Source organism: Podarcis pityusensis, assembly GCF_964106645.2.
Source record: "Podarcis pityusensis genome assembly, chromosome: 16".
NCBI lineage: Eukaryota > Metazoa > Chordata > Lepidosauria > Squamata > Lacertidae > Podarcis > Podarcis pityusensis.
Genome location: NC_138041.1, coordinates 15,674,768 through 15,692,023, shown reverse-complemented (window position 1 = coordinate 15,692,023; position 17,256 = coordinate 15,674,768). Strand labels below are relative to the sequence as shown.

Here is a 17,256-nt window from a genome sequence, read left to right as displayed (position 1 = left end):
ACTGCTGCCTCTAGTTATGGAGCAAAACCATCCTGGCTAGTTGCCATCAGTGGCCTCGTCCTCCTTAACAATAGCTTCCTCCTCCATGAACATTTAATACACGTACCACATTTTATCCTTTTAGATGGCCAGGCAGAGCACAGCTGTTGTGGCCAGCAGCCATCGATAGCCCATGAATTTCTCCAATCCTCATTTTAAACATCCAGACTGGTGGCCAGCAAGGAAACATTTGTCTGGGGTGATTTCTTTTCTTTCTTTTTTTAACTCTCTCTCTCTCTCTCTCTTTCACTGGTGCAGACCCGCCCTCTGTTTGAGCTCCGCTGCTCCAACAACGTTGTCCATGTGCACACCTGCGCAGATTCCTGTGCGGCCCTTGCCAACCTCATCCAGTATGTGGTGAACAATGGGGACTTGCACCCCCCACCCCACCATGACAGCCCCACAGAGATCGCTGGCCAGAAGGTGCAGGTGAGTGCCAAGTGGGCACGGGGGGGGGGGGAGCAGTTGAACCAGGGCCTGGGGTTGCTGCCACCTCCAACCGTAAGCTTATGTTTTTAGTTTTCTATTTGGACCATTTATATACAGCTCGTAGTTAAACGAAACTCTTTTAAGCAGTTTGCAACATAGGTTAAAACATCTTAAATAAACAGCAAATGCCAAAATGAAAAGGAGGGAATTTCTACGTTCTATAAAACTTAAATAAATAGAGTATCCTCATCAGTATCAGAATAAACATTGCCACATAAAAATCAGCTGCGAAAAAAGTGCAAGGAAAATCCATAGTAAAGGACTAAATCCAAGCATCTCCTAAAAGATCAGGAAGCAAAATAATTAAAAACGAAAATGAGCTAAACAGTATAAATTTCACTTTAAAAAACAAAAAACAAAACACCCGATTCGCAATGAAGCAAAAGAAAATCAACTCATTCTTCCCCACCACTATACACCAATCAATCATCCCATTAAATAAATCGAGCCAATTAAATGCCCAGCTCCCTATTCAGCAATTTGCACAACTTAATCTAACTACAGCTAAAAATGCAGATGAAGCAGCAGGTGAGACTTGAAAGCAACCCCCCTGTTTTTCTGAATGACGCTGGTTCCCTTATTTTGACTCTGGAACATATTAGAGTTAATTAAAAGTGTGAGCAGGATTTTGAAATAGGCGGCCATGGATGATAAAGGATAAACGATTAATGATAAAATGTTATGTCGCGCAGCAGGAAAGGGAGGGAACGGAAGAAGGGTGGGAAGTTGACTTTGTATAAAACTGGAGGTTCATTGGAATGCAACTTGCTTAAAAGTTTTGAAACTTAATACAAATTCATTGGAGAGCAACCCCCCTCAGGTGGGCGCCCTGCTCTCGCCCTTGCTGCTTCCAGTGCGCTCACGCCCTCTTCTGTGCCCTGCTAGTTGTCCGAGAGCCCGGCGTCGCTGCCGTCATGTCCACCTGCTGAGACTGCAGCCATCAACCAGCAAGACCTCACAGACGCCCTCATTGACACAGAGCGCAGCCTCCAGGAACTGGCCGGAGAGATGGGTAAGGAAGAGCAACAGGAGGGGGAGTGCAGGAGGGGATTCTTGGCTTTCCCTGGATGCTGCTGGGTAGCGATTCTTCGCCAAACATTGGGGCAAGATATGGCAGGGTGATGATGATAATAATAATAATAATTTATTATTTATACCCCGCGCATGTGGCTGGGTTTCCCCAGACACTCTGGGCGGCTTCCAACAGAACACTAAAATACAATAACCTATTAAATATTAAAAGCTTCCCTAAACAGGGCTGCCTTCAGATGTCTTCTAAAAGTTTGGTAGTTATTTTTCTCTTTAACATCTGGTGGGAGGGTGTTCCACAGGGCGGGTGCCACTACCGAGAAGGCCCTCTGCCTGGTTCCCTGTAACTTGGCTTCTCGTAGCGAGGGAACCTGCAGAAGGTTGATTATCATCAAATATTGTCATCAAATATCTTTTTTTTAATCAAAACGAAAACATTGATCTATATAAAAACACAAAAAAGGAAAGAAGAAGAAAAAGGGAGAAAGAGAAGGAGAGAGAAGGAGAAGGAATAAAATGGGAAAGGGAAGAAAAAGAGGGAATAATGAAAGAAAGAGAAAAGCAAAAAATTAAGTTAAGAAAATAAAGAACTTCTTATTCTTCATCTGTCAGCTATGTGTAATCTCATCCACTCTAATATAACTTCTGGCAAAACCATCCACTCTAACACACGACAAGTTTTCTTGTCTTGTGTCATGAGAGAATGCTTCCCCCGATCCCACCTTCAGCTGCGCCTTTTGCGTCCTCCCTCTGGTCTTCCCAAGGCAGCGGAAGGTGGCTCAGAGCTGGGAGGAGCACAAGTTGAGTGGGGCTTGCCCTGTTTAATATAACCTTTCCCCCTTTCCCAGGTGACTCTGGGCTCAGGCGGCAGCCGTCCCCGGTTTCTGTCTACCTGTTCCCCGGGGAGAATGGAGCCATGGGCAAGGCAGGAAAGACCCCGGCCCCACCACCCACTCCCGTCGGGGAGGGGCTGGACTTCAGCCCTTCGGAGGACAGTGAGGGTGAGAGCGAAGCCACGGACGACTTCTGCATCCTGGACGCCCCAGGCACAGGAATCCCGGTACGGCCTGGCCCTTCTGCAAGGGGAGTGCCAAGCCTCAGGCCATCAGCTGTCTCTGGAGCCAAGCCTTTATTTCTGTGGATTTAGCAAAGCCAAGCGCCCTTGCCAAAGGCAGCGATAGCTTCCAACTTGGATGGCTTTTAAGAGGCGCTATTGATGGCTCTGCCCTGCCTCCGCGGCTGGAGGCAGGAATGCTTCTGCATACCAATTTCTGGAAACCATGTGCTCTGATCCTGCCTCTTGCTTCCTCTCTCTGCAGCCCCGAGACGGGGAGCCGGTGGTGACGAAGCTCTTGGAAGGCCCCGTTCGCATCCAGGAGGGGCACTTCTCCCGCCCCCTGGGGAGCACGGACCTCCTGAAGGCCCCCTCGCGCTTCCCGGTCCCCGAGAGCCGGGTGATGATGCGGGAGATCTCAGTGGTCTGGCATCTCTATGGCGGGAGGGACTTTGGGCTGGGGCGCTCTGCCTCTGGCCACGCCCACTCACCCAGGTGAGCCGCTCGCCCTCACCTGCCTACCTGTTGCTCTGCCACCTGTTTTTTAAATTTAATCCCCCACCCCACCCCAGAAAGTCCTCTTGGTTCACAAGGAGACTGTCCCTAGAGCCTGAAGAGGACGTCGTCTTGTTGAAGCCTCCCTGCCTAACAGCTGACATGCGGGGAAGTTCAGCAGCCATCACTCGCTCCCTGCATGTCAGTGGTGCAAGCCCCGCCTCCCTTCTGACTTGCGAGGAGACCCTCCCTAGAGCCCAAAGAGGACATCCTCTTTGGACTCTGGGGAGCGGTCTCCTCGCAAGCCACTAGGACTCTCCAGGGTCTTCCCAATACACACAATTTCAGTTACACGCACGGAGGCCCCCCGCATAAATGGGGAGTTGCCTGTGCCAGTTTCTGGAAACCAAAGAAGGGAAAGTTTTCTTGTGCTTGACGGTTTCCCGTTGACGCATCTAGCTGGCCATTTATGAGAACAGGATGCTGGACCAGACTGGCCATTTGCCATCCGCCCAGCAGGCTTTTCTAGTATGTTCTTATGGCTGGCGGGGCGGAGGAGCAAGTCTCATCCGTTGACTTTAACATGCTCTTGCTCTCCATATTTTTCCACCCCACTTTCTCTAGGACGAAGACGTCCCTTTCCAGCGCCCGCTCGTCCCCGTCCCGCTCCTCTGTCACCAACCGGCCCCAGAACACCTGGCGGGCTCAGGGGGGCACCAGCCGCATCCACGACCTGTTGATGGAGATCCAGCTGACAAAGGTGAGAGCTGGTGGCTCAGGAGGGGGGCCTCACTCGCTGCTGAGGGGGCTCCTTCGAGTTTAAAATGGGTGCCCCGATTCCCAGGAGAGGTTCACCTGGCACCTTCATTATACAGTCATACCTCACATTACGTTTGCTTCATGTTACGTTCTTTCAGGTTATGTCCCACGGCAACCCGGAAGTACCGGGAAGGGTTACTTCTGGGTTTTGCCGCTCGCGCATGCGCAGAAGTGCAAAAATGACGTCACGCGCATGCACAGAAGCGCCAAATCACAACCCGCGCGTGCGCAAACGTGCCGCTGCAGGTTGCGCTCTTTTCATGTTGCGAACGGGCCTCCTGAACGGATCCCATTCGCAACCAGAGGTACCACTGTATATATATTTTTAGGCGCCAGGTGAAAGCGTTCTTCTTCAACCAGGCCTTTGGCTGATTAATATTAATATGTGCCTGTGGGAAAGGGTGGGTTATTGTTCTGCTCTTTCGTTTAAATTACTTGCATGTTTCCTCTCCTGTATTTTATTACGTGAACCACCCTGAGGTCTTAGGATGAAAATAAAAAATATATAATTTCCTCAGAAAGGTCCTTGCAAGAACGGCTGTGCTTACTATGCAGGGAATTGCTCTGTTGGTTGGTGGGGTGCAAGAGATCTGAAAGGAAAGAGGTGGGAAACACCGGGGCATTGGGGTGGGGGGAGGGTGCTGGGCTAGGACTACAATATGCACCAAAAATACCCACTTGGTGACCCTGGGCCGTTCTTAGTCTCTTGGCCTGGCCTACCTCTTAGGGTTGTTTGTGAGAAGAAAAGTGGGGAGGGAGCAGCATACACCACCCTGAGCTTCTTTTGAGGAAAGGTGAATGAATCAAAACAGTGGGGGAAAGGAAAAGTCTCCCCTGGACGTGTGCACGCAAACAGGCAGAAGCTGAAAATTATCCAGGATAAGAAAATGAAACTAACATGCAAGTTGGAGAGAACGAACGATTTAAAATTATTGCAACCTCACTTATTGTTCCTTGATATAATTTTGTTTTATCTATATGTGGGTGTTGGTAAAGGGGAATAGCTGAGGGATGAGGGATTTGCTTTTAAAAAAAAAAAAAAAAAAAAGATGTTAATTACAGATAAATCTGTAAAATAAGCAGCATGTAAAAGTGGATTCCCAAAAAATTGGAATATCCCTGAGAGAGGGGGAACCCGGTATTAATTTTAATTTGGTTTCAATGTGTTACAAATTTGAAAATGAATGAAAATGAATTGGCAAACAAACAAACAAACAGTGGTGGTGGGGGGAGTGGGACAAAGTGGTGACCTCACCTGTCCTCACCTCTCCTTTCCAGGTGAGTTTCCAACATGAAACTTACCCCAGCAGCAGCAGCAGCGGCACATCTGAGAAACCCTCTGTGGAGTTGGAGGAGCAGCCCGTGGCCAGACAGGTCTTCATTGTCCAGGAGCTGGAGATCCGAGACCGCCTGGCCTCCTCTCAGATCAACAAGTTCCTCTACCTGTACAGCAGCGAATGCATGCCGCGCCGAGCCCACTCCAACATGGTACGGGGGGGGGGGCAGCAGCAGGAGGAGCTGAGAGCAGATGGGGGGTTGTGGGTTGCGTTGCTGGTGAGCACCAAGGAGCAGACCTCTCCCCTGGCTCTTGGCTGTCTCCACCTCTCCTTGGACTGGAAAAGTCCAGATGATCCCCTTTCCTGTATGCTATTTTGGGGGGGGGGGGGCCTCCAGTACTAGATTACCGCAGTGCGCTTGATGTGGGGATGTCCCTTGCTCTCGATCCGGAAGCTGAAGTCAGTGCAGAATGCTGCAACACGGTTGCTGACAGGAATGAGGCCTTGTCAGTATATATATCACCCCTGGGCAGAGAGATCTTCTGCTTGCCGGTTTGCTGCTGGACCCGGGTTCAAGGTGTTGCTATTAGTATAGAAAGCCCTTTAACAACTTGGGACTAGTTTGCTTGCAAGATGGGCCTTTCGACCTCTTCAAGCTGCAGAACTGGCACTGCTGCAGGTGCCACACAATACCCATTTTCATTTGTAAGGGATTGATCTTTCGCTGTGGAACTTTGGAACTCCCTGCCTATTGACATCAGGCAGGCACCTTCACAGTACTCCTGCTAAAGACATTTTGGATTAGACAGCTCTGTCCAGATATATAGAATGTCGATGTGTGTTTTGACCTGATTTTAGTTTATTTTTAATCCCTCTCCAAATGTTTTAAATATCTGCTTATCAACGATCTCATTGTTCTTTTCATAAACAGCTTTGAGGGTTCCCTCCCCATACAATAATCAGTGGTATATAAATGTTACAGACAATATAAACCCACCTGGATCTTGGAGGCCTGATGAGAGAGACTGGTAGTTCAGCCTGGCTTGGAGTCTGATAGTGAAACAGTTTTGTGGGTAGGGGGGATTTGGCGCTGCTGAAGCTCAGCCTCTGGAAAGCTCCCCCGCCTTCTGTCACTGGGGGCCACCACAAGACTGACCACCCCCACCCCTCTTTCTTCACAGCTCACCATCAAAGCCCTGCACGTCTGCCCTGAGTCTGGTCTGGGGGGTCCCGAGTGCTGCCTTCGTGTCTCCTTGATGCCACTCAGACTCAACATTGACCAGGTGAGCGGGGGGGGGGGGGGGGTTGGTGTTAGGTGCTCTGCAGGGGACAGTGAGGGGGCACTTTGTTTGGGAGCACCCCTGCGCTCGGAACTCCCTGCCCTCCCACAGGAGGAAGATGATGTGCATAGCCAAAATGGCTGCGGCTTGGATGCCTGGCCTGCTCCTAGCATCGTAGAATTCTAGAGTTGGAAAGGATCATCTGGTCCGACCACTTGCAATGCAGGAATCTTTTGCCCAATGTGGGGCTCGAACACACAGCCCTGAGATTAAAGGTCTCATGCTCTACCAACTGAGCTGGGGGTTTTTTTGGGGTTTTTTTTAAAGATGCATTTAGTTTGCAGCATGCAAACAGGACAAACGGTAAAGAAGTAAGAAATAGTGACTGTGTGGAGCTTATTATTGCAATAGAATAAAACGAACAGATCGCTTAGGACAGACACTGTAATAAAATAGATTCTGCAAAGGGATCTTTTTGAAGCATCACATTGATACGGCAGAGGCATGTGTTGTTGGGGGCCTATGCAGTGCAGTATATTTATTTATAAAGTGTATAAACTGAAACCGTACAACATCAAAATGGCTTCGTTCTGTAACCCCCCTCAAATCCCTCTGGCAGTGGATGAAATGCTCAGACAAGGCCATGCACCACACCTCTAAAACCGTCCCTAGAGGGACCTGATGCAGATGTCCAATGTCCGGTGACTCTGAGTGTGGCTGCAGCAGAGCAAGCGGCTTCCTTGTGAGCCTTTTGGGATGGGAGGGGTGGACCCGGCAAGACCAAGCAGGGTGGATTCCTCCTCTTCTCCCTCCCAGTTTGCCCAAACTGGAGATGGAGCTTCCAAGGATGATATTACTAACTGCTAGATTTATTGTATGCCTGCTATGAAAATAGAAGTGGCACGAGGATGAAATACACAGGGATCAAAACAAACTGGGATTGCTGGTTCTAAATGTGTTTTGATGCATTTTAATTATTGTTAGTTTCTATTCCTATGCATTTTTTTTTATTCCCAAATGTTGTAAGCCATCTTGAATCGCAGCTTGAGAGAAAGGTGGAATAGAAATACTAAATAATAATAATAATAATAATAATAATAATAATAGGCTCTTGCTTTTACTCCAGGATGCCTTGTTCTTCCTCAAGGACTTCTTCACCAGTGTGGCTGCCAGCATTAACCCCATCGTGCCCTGTGAGGCTGGCTCAGAAGGTGAGTATCTGACTTCCCGGGAGGATCTTCCTTTAATAATTTAATAATAATTAATTAATTAATAATTTATTTCTACCCCGCCCATATGGCTGGGTTTCCCCAGCCACACTGGGCGGCTTTCAACTGAGGACCAAAAACAGAATAAAACTTCAAACATTAAAAACTTCCCTAAACAGGGCTGCCTTCAGATGTCTTCTGAAAGGCGGATAGTTGTTTATTCCTTGACATCTGACGGGAGGGCGTTCCACAGGGTGGATGTCACTACCGAGAAGGCCCTCTGCCTGGTTCTCTGTAACCTCATTTCTGACAGTCAGGGAACCACCAAAAGGCCCTTGGCGCTGGACCTCAGTGTCTGGGCTAAACAATGGGGGTGGAGACGCTCCTTCAGGTATACTGGGCCAAGGCCATTGAGGGCTTTTAAGGTTAGCACCAACACTTTGAATTGTGCCAATGTAGGTCTTTCAAGACTGGTGTCATATTTCAAGACCGGTCTCGGCGGCTGCTCCCAGTCACCAGTCTAGCTGCATTCTGGATTAGTTGCAATTTCCAGGTCACCTTCAAAGGTAGCCCCACGTAGAGCGCATTGCAGTAGTCCAAGCGGGAGATAACCAGAGCATGCACCACTCTGGCGAGACAGTCCATGGGCAGGTAGGGTCTCAGCCTGTGTACCAGATGGAGCTGGTAGACAGCTGCGCTGGACACAGAATTGACCTGTGCCTCCGTGGACAGCTTTTCCCTTTCCCTAGAGGAGGAGGGCTTCCCCAGTTCCACACCACCCTCCTCACCATGGCTGCCTCTTGGCCATGCTGGTTGGGGGCTGATGGGGGTTGTAGTTCAACAACATCCAGAGTGTCACAGGGATGGCAGAGGCTGTCTAGAGGAACCCCCAGAGGTGCCCCCTTCCCTCTCTCTCTCTCTCTCTCATTGCCCAATGCTGCTCTTCCACTCCATAGGTCGCCCAGAGTCCTCAGGGAAAGAGCCTGAGGGAGCGGAGGGGGAGATGACAGCCTCGATGGAGACCACGGCCAGCGAAAACAGCTCCTTGTCCAACGCCTCCTCTTCCTCCTCCGACCAGCCCATTTACTTCCGGTACAAGCGCTTGACGTGGGGAGGGAGAAAGGATGGGGCGTGGGGATGTTGGGGGGCAGCAGGGCCAACCTGCAGAGTCTTAGCTAAGAGTTCTATCAATTACTATATTTACACCCCACTTTTCCTCCAAGGAGCTCAAGGCAGCATTTATGGTTCCCTGGCTCCTCATTTTCTTTCTCCCCCTCCCCGGTTCTGCCCCATAAAAGCCCTGCGAGGTAGGTTAGGCTGAGAGGCAGTGACCAGTCCCAAGGTCACCCTCAGTGAGCCAAGTGGGGATTTGAACCCTGGTCTCCCAGGTTGAGGTCTGACACTCTAACCACTACACCACAGGGGACTCCAGAATTTATAATGCGTATGAGATATGGGAAATACAAGAGTCATTGCCCGATTGTTGTGGGAGGGTGCGTGTAGAAGGAATGAGGAGGTGGCTATCGATGGCTACTAGGCATCCCGGCTATGCTCTGCCTCCACAGCTGGAGACAAATAAAGGAAGGCAGAGGTCTTGCTTGAAGATTTCCCACAGGCACCTGGGAACGGGATGATAGACTAGATGGGTTGTTGGCCTGATCCAAGAAGCTCTTCTCAGGTGCTTATGGAACCTCCAGGCCCAGAGGCAGTCTATCTAGCTTTCAAGGTCCTTAGAGGTACACAGCCGTTGTGAGAACAGGATGCTGGCGTAGACAGGCCACTGGAGTGGTAGCCGGCACTGCAGCCAGCGCTTTCCCACCACAAGGGAAAAAGCATCTCCCGTTCTCTTTGGCTTCTCCCTCTCCAGAGAGTTCCGGTTCACGTCCGAAGTGCCCATCTGGCTGGACTACCAAGGAAAGCATGTGACCGTGGACCAAGTGGTGAGTAGTCTGCAGGAGCCCCTCCCTCCCCAGGCCTGGGGAACTTCCTTGTCCGCTATAAGTGACCCCTTTGCAGAGCTGCTTCTCAGTCTCTCTCCGCCTTCCAGCCATTCATTCCAGCTGATGTTGCTTTTGCGACAGGACAACTCAAGGGGTCTGCGTTTTAGGGTCTCAGCATAGGACAGGGGTCAGCAAACTTTTTCAGCAGGCGGCCAGTCCACTGTCCCTCAAACCTTGTGGGGGGCCGGACTATATTTTGGGGGGAAAATGAATGAATTCCTATGCCCCACAAATAACCCAGAGATGCATTTTAAATAAAAGGACACATTCTACTCATGTAAAAACATGCTGATTCCCAGACCATCTGTGGGCCGGATTGAGAAGGCGATTGGGCCGGATCCAGCCCCTGGGCCTTAGTTTGCCTACCCATGGCATAGGACTACAGAAAGGGCATGGTGGCCCCCACCAGGCTGCCTCTTTCTCCCCTCTAAAGCCTGGCCCTGGTGCCCAGGAAAGGATGGGGGTGGGGAGAGAGATTAATCCAGGGTTTCCCAAACTTGGGTCTCCAGCTGTTTTTGGACTACAACTCCATCCTTAGCTAGTCAGGGATGATGGGAATTGTAGTCCAAAACATCTGGAGACCCAAGTTTGGGAAACCCTGGATTAAACAAACGTGAGGGTGGGGAAGGGGAGTGCCTGTCTGGACGAGGCAGCGGGGTCGCTGGGTCAGTGTCCACCCTTCTTAGGAAGAATTTTCTGGTGGCAAGAGCTGTTTGATAGTGGAGACGACTCTCTTGGGAGGTGGTGGACTCTCCTTCACCTGAGGCTTTTAAACCAAGGCAGAGCGGCCACCTGTCAGGGATTCTTCAGCTGCGATTCCTGCACTGCAGGGGGTTGACCTAGATGACCCGCAGGGTCCCTTCCCAGTCTACAAAAATTCTCTCCGTTTCTCCTTAGGGCACCTTTGCCGGCATCCTCATCGGCCTGGCGCAGCTCAACTGCTCTGAGCTCAAGCTCAAGAGGCTCTGCTGTCGACACGGGTGAGGAGCCACCTTTTTAGGGTAGCCAGGTGGGGTGTGTCAGTGGAGAGGAGGGCAAGGTGGGGCTCTAACCCCCCCAGCGTCCTGGTGGTGCATAGTAAGAAGCCAGTATCTGAACGGAGGCAGCCCCATTTATCAGTTGTCAAGCTGGGCTGAAAAGCTGCAGGTGCTTCCACATCCCGCTGCCTGAGACACTTCTGCCAGCAGCCCCTCCCCACGGCTTCACTTGCTTCACTGGCCTGGGGGGCTGGATCTGGTAGGCGTTGCCCTTTGGGGCACCTGACCTCCTCCTTCTCCGCCTCCGCAGGCTACTGGGCGTGGAGAAGGTGGTGAGCTACGCCCTGACCGAGTGGCTGACGGACATCCGCAAGAACCAGCTGCCAGGCATCCTGGGAGGCGTGGGGCCTATGCACTCCGTGGTGCAGCTCTGTAAGTCCGGGGGGAGGAGGGGGTTGCCTGGGGATGTATCGGGCGGCAGTGTCGGGGGTTGGAAGGCTTCCTGTCTGTCTACATATACAAACAGGAGGGTAGTTATGAGGACTAGATGGAGCCTCCAGGCCCAGGCACAGTCTACCTCTCAACACCCAACTGCTGGGGAGAGGGAGCTGTTGCCTTCCCATCCCTGCTTGTGGATTTCCCATTGGGGAAGAGTGTGCACCCAGTTGGCCATGGTGGAAAGCAGCATGCTGGACCAGGTAAGTCCCCCTTTGGCCTGATCCAGCAGCACAGTTAATAATAATAATAATAATAATAATAATAATAATAATTCAATTTACATACCATCTTTTATCAGAAGATATCAGGGAGATGTGCAACATTAGAAACACATTACAAAACATCAATGGAAAAACATAGTAAAAAGTATAGAGAGACAGCCTAATCATAATCATAATCATAACATTCCTCTCTCTCCACACTTTTACAGGCCATAGATTATGGAATAGCCATAGGCCTGGGTAAAGGGGAATGGTTTTGCCTGACACGCAACGGTGCTGCCCTTGCATTTGCCCTCTCCTCTCTCTCTCCTTCCCTCCCAGTCCACGGCCTCCGTGACCTCTTCTGGCTGCCCATCGAGCAGTACCGCAAGGACGGGCGGATCATCCGGGGCCTGCAGCGTGGGGCAGCCTCCTTCGGCACGTCAACCGCGTCGGCAGCCCTCGAGCTCAGCAACCGCCTGGTGCAGGCCATCCAGGTTGGGACCGTGTGGTCTGAGATGGGCAGGGGTGGTCTGCGAGGGGGGGCAGCTGCCCTTGTTCTCCTCCAGTCCTTAGTGATGAGTTCATAGATGGTAGAGTTGGAAGAGACCTCAAGGGGCCATCTGGTCCAACCCCTTAAACCACAGCCCCATTTCACTGCCAAACAGCTCTTGCCTTCAGAATGCTCCTCTGAAAGTTTAGTTGGAATCGCCTTCCTTGTCCTTAGAAGCTGTTGGCTCCATTCCTATTCTTCAGAGCAGCAGAGAGCAAGCCTGCTCCATCTCCCATGCGACAGCCCTTCAGATATTGGAAGGCATTGTGGTCCCCGCAAGGGCAATGGGGCTCTCAGAACCGCCTTTCCTTCCTGCTTTGTCATCCCTTCTCTCCCCCTTGCAGGCCACAGCAGAGACTGTCTACGACATCCTGTCCCCTACCGCCCCCCCAATGACGCGCACCCTCCTGGACAAGAAGCACACGCGCAAGCTGAGGCGCGGCCAGCAACCTGCCGACCTGCGTGAAGGGGTGGCCAAGGCCTATGACACTGTGCGAGAGGTAAGGCCTAGAGCCATCCAGGTTGGGAACCATCCCTGCCTCCTGTGGGAGTGAGTTCCATAGGCTAACTCTGCCCTGTGCAAAGAAGGGCTTCCTTTTATCTGCCCTGAATTTTCCAAAATTCTGGCTTCCTTGAGCTGCTTTTGAGTTAGTTTCCTTGAGGCTTTTTCTCTTTCTGCACATGCTGTGGTCCTTCTGGGCAAGCAAATGCTGCCTCTGATTTTCCAGCTGCCCCATTTTGGCTCCATAGCTATCGGCACTCACTGTCTGAGTTCGCTATTAGTGGAATATCATTACTATTTGTTTACATCCCCCCCCATACACACACACACACACACACACACACACACACACACACTGGTACCTCTGGTTACAGACACTTCGGGTTACAGACCCTTCAGGTTACAGACTCCGCTAACCCGGAAATAGTACCTCGGGTTAAGAACTTTGCTTCTGGATGACAACAGAAATCGTGCTCCGGTGGTGCAGCAGCAGTGGGAGGCCCATTTGGCTAAAGTGGTACCTCAGATTAAGAAACGTTTCAGGTTAAGAACAGACCTCCAGAACGAATTAAGTTCTTAACCCGAGGTACCACTGTATAAGCGTGTACAACAGCAGCTTACATAAAATTGAACTAGGAAAACATGTTGCCTTGTAAATTAATGATCTTTATATATTTGAAAAGGAATGATCCTTCCAGCCAGGGTTTCCCCAACCTGGGTATCCAATAGTTTTTGGACTACAACTCCCATCATCCATAGCTAGCAGGCCAAGTGGTATGGGATGATGGGAATAGTAGTCCAAAAACAGCTGGAGACCCAAGTTGGAGAAACCCTGCTTTCAGCCCTCTGGCAGGCCCTGACGTACGCTTTCTCTCCATCCTTCTCTCCTCCTCCTCTGCACCAGTGTGGTGTAGTGGTTAAGAGCAGTGGACTCGTAATCTGGTGAACCGGGTTCGCTTCCCCACTCCTCCACATGCAGCTGCTGGGTGACCTTGGGCCAGTCACACTTCCCTGAAGTCTCTCAGCCCCACTCACCTCACAGAGTGTTTGTTGTGGGGGAGGAAGGAAAAAGGAGAATGTTAGCCTCTTTTAGACTCCTTAGGGCAGTGATAAATCCAAACTCTTCTTCCTCCTCCTCCAGGGTGTCATCGACACAGCCCAGGCCATCTGCGATGTGGCGACTCGTGGCCACGAGCAGAAAGGCATCACCGGAGCGGTGGGAGGCGTCCTGCGGCAGATCCCTCCCACCGTGGTCAAGCCCCTCATTGTGGCCTCGGAAGCCACCTCCAACCTCCTGGGCGGTATGCGCAACCAGATCAGGCCCGACGCCCGGAAGGAGGAGTCCCTGAAGTGGCGCTCAGAAGAGGCTCAGGACTGACCGGGCGCCGCCACTGCCGCCTTCCACTGACCCGGGCTCAGAAGCGGGGCCGTTCCTCTTAATCTACCCCGTTCAGGACATTGGCAGGGCCACTGAAAGGACGCAGCCTCCCGCTTTGCCAGCCTTGCCACCCGCAGAAGAAGAACCACGTGGTGGGGAAGAGCTTCTGCTTGGCGGGATTGGCGCGCTCTCAAGCAGCAGCAGCACGCCTGGCATCACGAGGGTGGTGCCACCTCCTCTTGCCTCGCCCTTGTTTTTGTACTTGTCAGGAGTATAGCTTCTGCCATCCATTTGGTGCATGAGCTGCAGGCTGCAACTTCTCTCTCTCTCTCTGTCTCTCTCTGTCTCCCTCTCTCTCTGGGGTTGTTGGGAGAGACGGAAGGTTGGCTGAACATTAAAGGACGTGACTTGTTTTCAGCTGCTGCTTCCATAGGCATTCGGTAAGGGGGTGAAGTGTCCTTTTCTTGGCCTGCTTTGCCCTGTCGGACAGTGTTTTGATGTGCTGTACAGATCAGGGACGCGACTCCTTTCAGGTACAGAAGCAGGAATTGACACAGGCACCCATGATGGGGGCGGGGGCGGGGGGTTGGTGTGTTTGTGGGGAGACCAGGAGGACCAACCCAGGCAGCCACAACCACACGATTCAGTTTCATTCTGACCAGCAGCAAAGCAAAAAGTTCTGCACAAGCTTTTTGGGCTCCCCAGTACGTCTTTCCTTCAGCCTGGATGTTACAAAAGCCAGAGATACTTCCACAATAAAGGAGGACCAGAGGGCTGAGCCCAGATTGTGTGCTGTGCTGTGCTGGGGGGGGGGGTGCATGTTGCAGGAAGTGTGTGTGGCAAGGAAGGAGCAGGCAGGGATTGGCTGCCATTCCTGCACTGCAGGGGGTTGGACTCTATGACCTTGGAAGTTCCTTCCAACTCTAAAATTCTGTGATTGCCCTAGAAGGGCTTGCTTTGCAGGGCGGGGAATGGAGCACGCTTTTTCTGTGTTCAAGGCATTGGGAGCTCTTACCAGCATCAGTCAGCAACGCTCCTAGCAGCCAGCAGGGGGCAGGATTGTGCTACTCTGGAGAAACTAGGCAAGCCACCAGCTGCCTGAGGTCAAGTTTTTGGTTTCCGGAATGCAGCAGCAGCAGCAGTGAAAAAGGTTCCCCCTTCCTCTCCCCTCCTCTTCTACTCAGTGCCAGCTAGAGGCTGATGGGAGTTGTAGTCCGAAACAGCTGGAGGGTCCCAGGGTGGGAGAAGTGACTTCTCTGCAGTTTTGGAAAGCGGCCCTACACAGTCAGACCATCTAGCCCAGTGTTGCTTACACTGACTGGCAGTATCTCAGGCCCAGAAGGCTCTTTCCAGCCCTGCCTCAAGATGCCAGGGGTTCAGACCCGGCCCTAACCACAGGCAGAAATGCCACTTATTCCCTAGAAACACTTAAAGGTGCCGCCTTCTCCCCAGCCATCCGGAGCTGTCCTGGATTCAAGTGTGCGCCCACTTGCAGCCTGCTTCTCCTGTAAAAATCCTTCCCTTTTGCACGCAAAGTGGGGCGCTCTGCTGCTCAGCCCTGCTCCTTGGCCCTTCCCCTCCCTGCTGAGGCCTCTACGCTGAGGGGTGTCCGAATAGGGACCAGTCCTGCATCCCTTCTGCCCAAGACCCTTCTTGATTGCCTGTGGTGTGCAGTGGTTAGAGTGCCAAGCTAGGACCTGGGAGAGACCAGGGTTCGAATCCCCACTGTGCCATGGAGCTCTCCGAGTGCCGCAGCCTTTCAGCCTAATCTACCTCACAGGGTTGTGGGAATTAATGAGTGGGAACCACGTGCATCACCTTGAACCCCTTGGAGGGAAAGGCGAGATTGCAATACAATCGAAAAATTCTGGCCCCTCCATTAACTCCTCTTCAGCCCCCTCTGAATAGGTATGCCTGGCATTTCCCAAAAGAATAACACTTGCAGATTGGCGAATTGGGACCCCAGTCTCTCCCCCCCCCCCTTCTTGCTTGGGGCAGCACCCTGCCTCAAATCACTGTTTGCCTGCTGCTGCTAGGCCCCACTTCCCTCTTCCCCACTCCCTGGGTGGCTATTCCCCCCACCCTCTCTCACCTTGTTAGAAAATGAAAACCATCTCCATAGCAACCAGTCTTGTTGAAGAGTTAGTGGGGGCGAGGGGAGGGAAAGATGATGGGTAGCAGTGAAGAATCAGGGGTGTTAAAATCTGCAGGGCTTAAAGGGGTGGGGATGTGCCCAGTTCCTCTGCCGAACTTGACATTGGCTTCGGAGGCCGGTGGGAGAGGAGGAGGAGATGTCTCCAACGTAGAGGTCCGCTGGCATCAGTCCTGGGAACGGGGTGCTGTTTGTGCCCAGTCTCCCTGGCAATGTTGCAAAACACTTCACAGAAGAATGAGGAAAGAGAAGGGGAAGCGGTGCTTGGCCTGAGGCCCCTTCGGCTCTCTTGCATAACCCATCCCAAGGGCTTTCAGTGGCCTGCCTCCAATGCTCCCACAGGGACTAGAATCTTGCTTCCCTTCATGGAAGGAAAAGTACAGAACAGTAACATAGCGCTGCTCTGTTCTGCCTTGGTCAGACCCTGCCTCGAGTCCTGTGTCCGGTTCTGGGCACCACAATTTTAAGGAGACTATTGATCAAGCTAATCAAGGGCCTGGAAAACCAAGCCTTATGGGAATTGGGGATGTTTAGTCTGGAGGAGACTCTGAGGGGATAGGATAAAGGTAAAGGGACCCCTGACCATTAGGTCCAGTCGTGACCAACTCTGGGGTTGCGGTGCTCATCTCAGTTTATTGGCCGAGGGAGCCGGTGTACAGCTTCCGAGTCATGTGGTGAACCAGAGCAGCGCACAGAAACACCATTTACCTTCCCGCTGGAGCAGTACCTATTTATCTACTTGCACTTTGATGTGCTTTCAAACTGCTAGGTTGGCAGGAGCAGGGACCGAGCAATGGGAGCTCACCCCGTTGCGGGGATTTGAACCACCGACCTTCTGATTAGCAAGTCCTAGGCTTTGTGGTTTAACCCACAGCGCCACCCGTGTCCCTGGGGATAGGATAGCCATCTTCAAATATTTGAAGGGTTGCTACACAGAAGGTGGAGCAAGCTTGTTTAGTGCTGCCCCAGAAGGTAGCACCCAGACATACTGGATTCAAATGACAAGAAAGCAGATTCCATCTAAACATTAGGATGTACTTTCTGACAGGATGTACTTTTTTGACAGTGGAACGGACTGCCTTGGGAGGTGGTGGGCTCTCTTTCACTGGATAATTTTGAACACAGCTCCGGTGGCCATTTGTCAGGGATCCTGTAGCTGCGGTTCCTGCATTTCAGGGGGCTGAACTAGATGACCCACAGAATCCCTTCCAACTCTACAGTTCTGTGATTCTATGAATTCCACCTTGACCCAGCCCCATTCACTGGCAGGCTGGCAGGGAATGTCCAGGCAGTTCCCTAGCTGCTT

General features: G+C 51.8%; 2 protein-coding genes across 2 annotated transcripts in view; one reads left to right on the top strand and one right to left on the bottom strand.

Moving 5' to 3' along the window:
* ATG2A (autophagy related 2A) overlaps nt 1-14,215 on the top strand; it is a 36,869-nt gene extending 22,654 nt beyond the window's left edge. Inside the window, exons 28-42 of the mRNA XM_080985913.1 lie at nt 298-468; nt 1,414-1,540; nt 2,406-2,617; nt 2,877-3,106; nt 3,731-3,866; nt 5,204-5,413; nt 6,384-6,485; nt 7,609-7,693; nt 8,647-8,782; nt 9,558-9,630; nt 10,588-10,670; nt 10,978-11,099; nt 11,708-11,862; nt 12,263-12,418; nt 13,562-14,215. Of these exons, the coding sequence (XP_080842039.1) occupies nt 298-468; nt 1,414-1,540; nt 2,406-2,617; nt 2,877-3,106; nt 3,731-3,866; nt 5,204-5,413; nt 6,384-6,485; nt 7,609-7,693; nt 8,647-8,782; nt 9,558-9,630; nt 10,588-10,670; nt 10,978-11,099; nt 11,708-11,862; nt 12,263-12,418; nt 13,562-13,798 (2,235 nt within the window). The 3' untranslated portion in view covers nt 13,799-14,215. The remainder of the gene's footprint in view (nt 1-297; nt 469-1,413; nt 1,541-2,405; nt 2,618-2,876; nt 3,107-3,730; nt 3,867-5,203; nt 5,414-6,383; nt 6,486-7,608; nt 7,694-8,646; nt 8,783-9,557; nt 9,631-10,587; nt 10,671-10,977; nt 11,100-11,707; nt 11,863-12,262; nt 12,419-13,561) is intronic.
* NAALADL1 (N-acetylated alpha-linked acidic dipeptidase like 1) overlaps nt 1-17,256 on the bottom strand; it is a 318,716-nt gene that overhangs the window by 277,648 nt on the left and 23,812 nt on the right. The gene's annotated exons all lie outside the window — the stretch shown is intronic.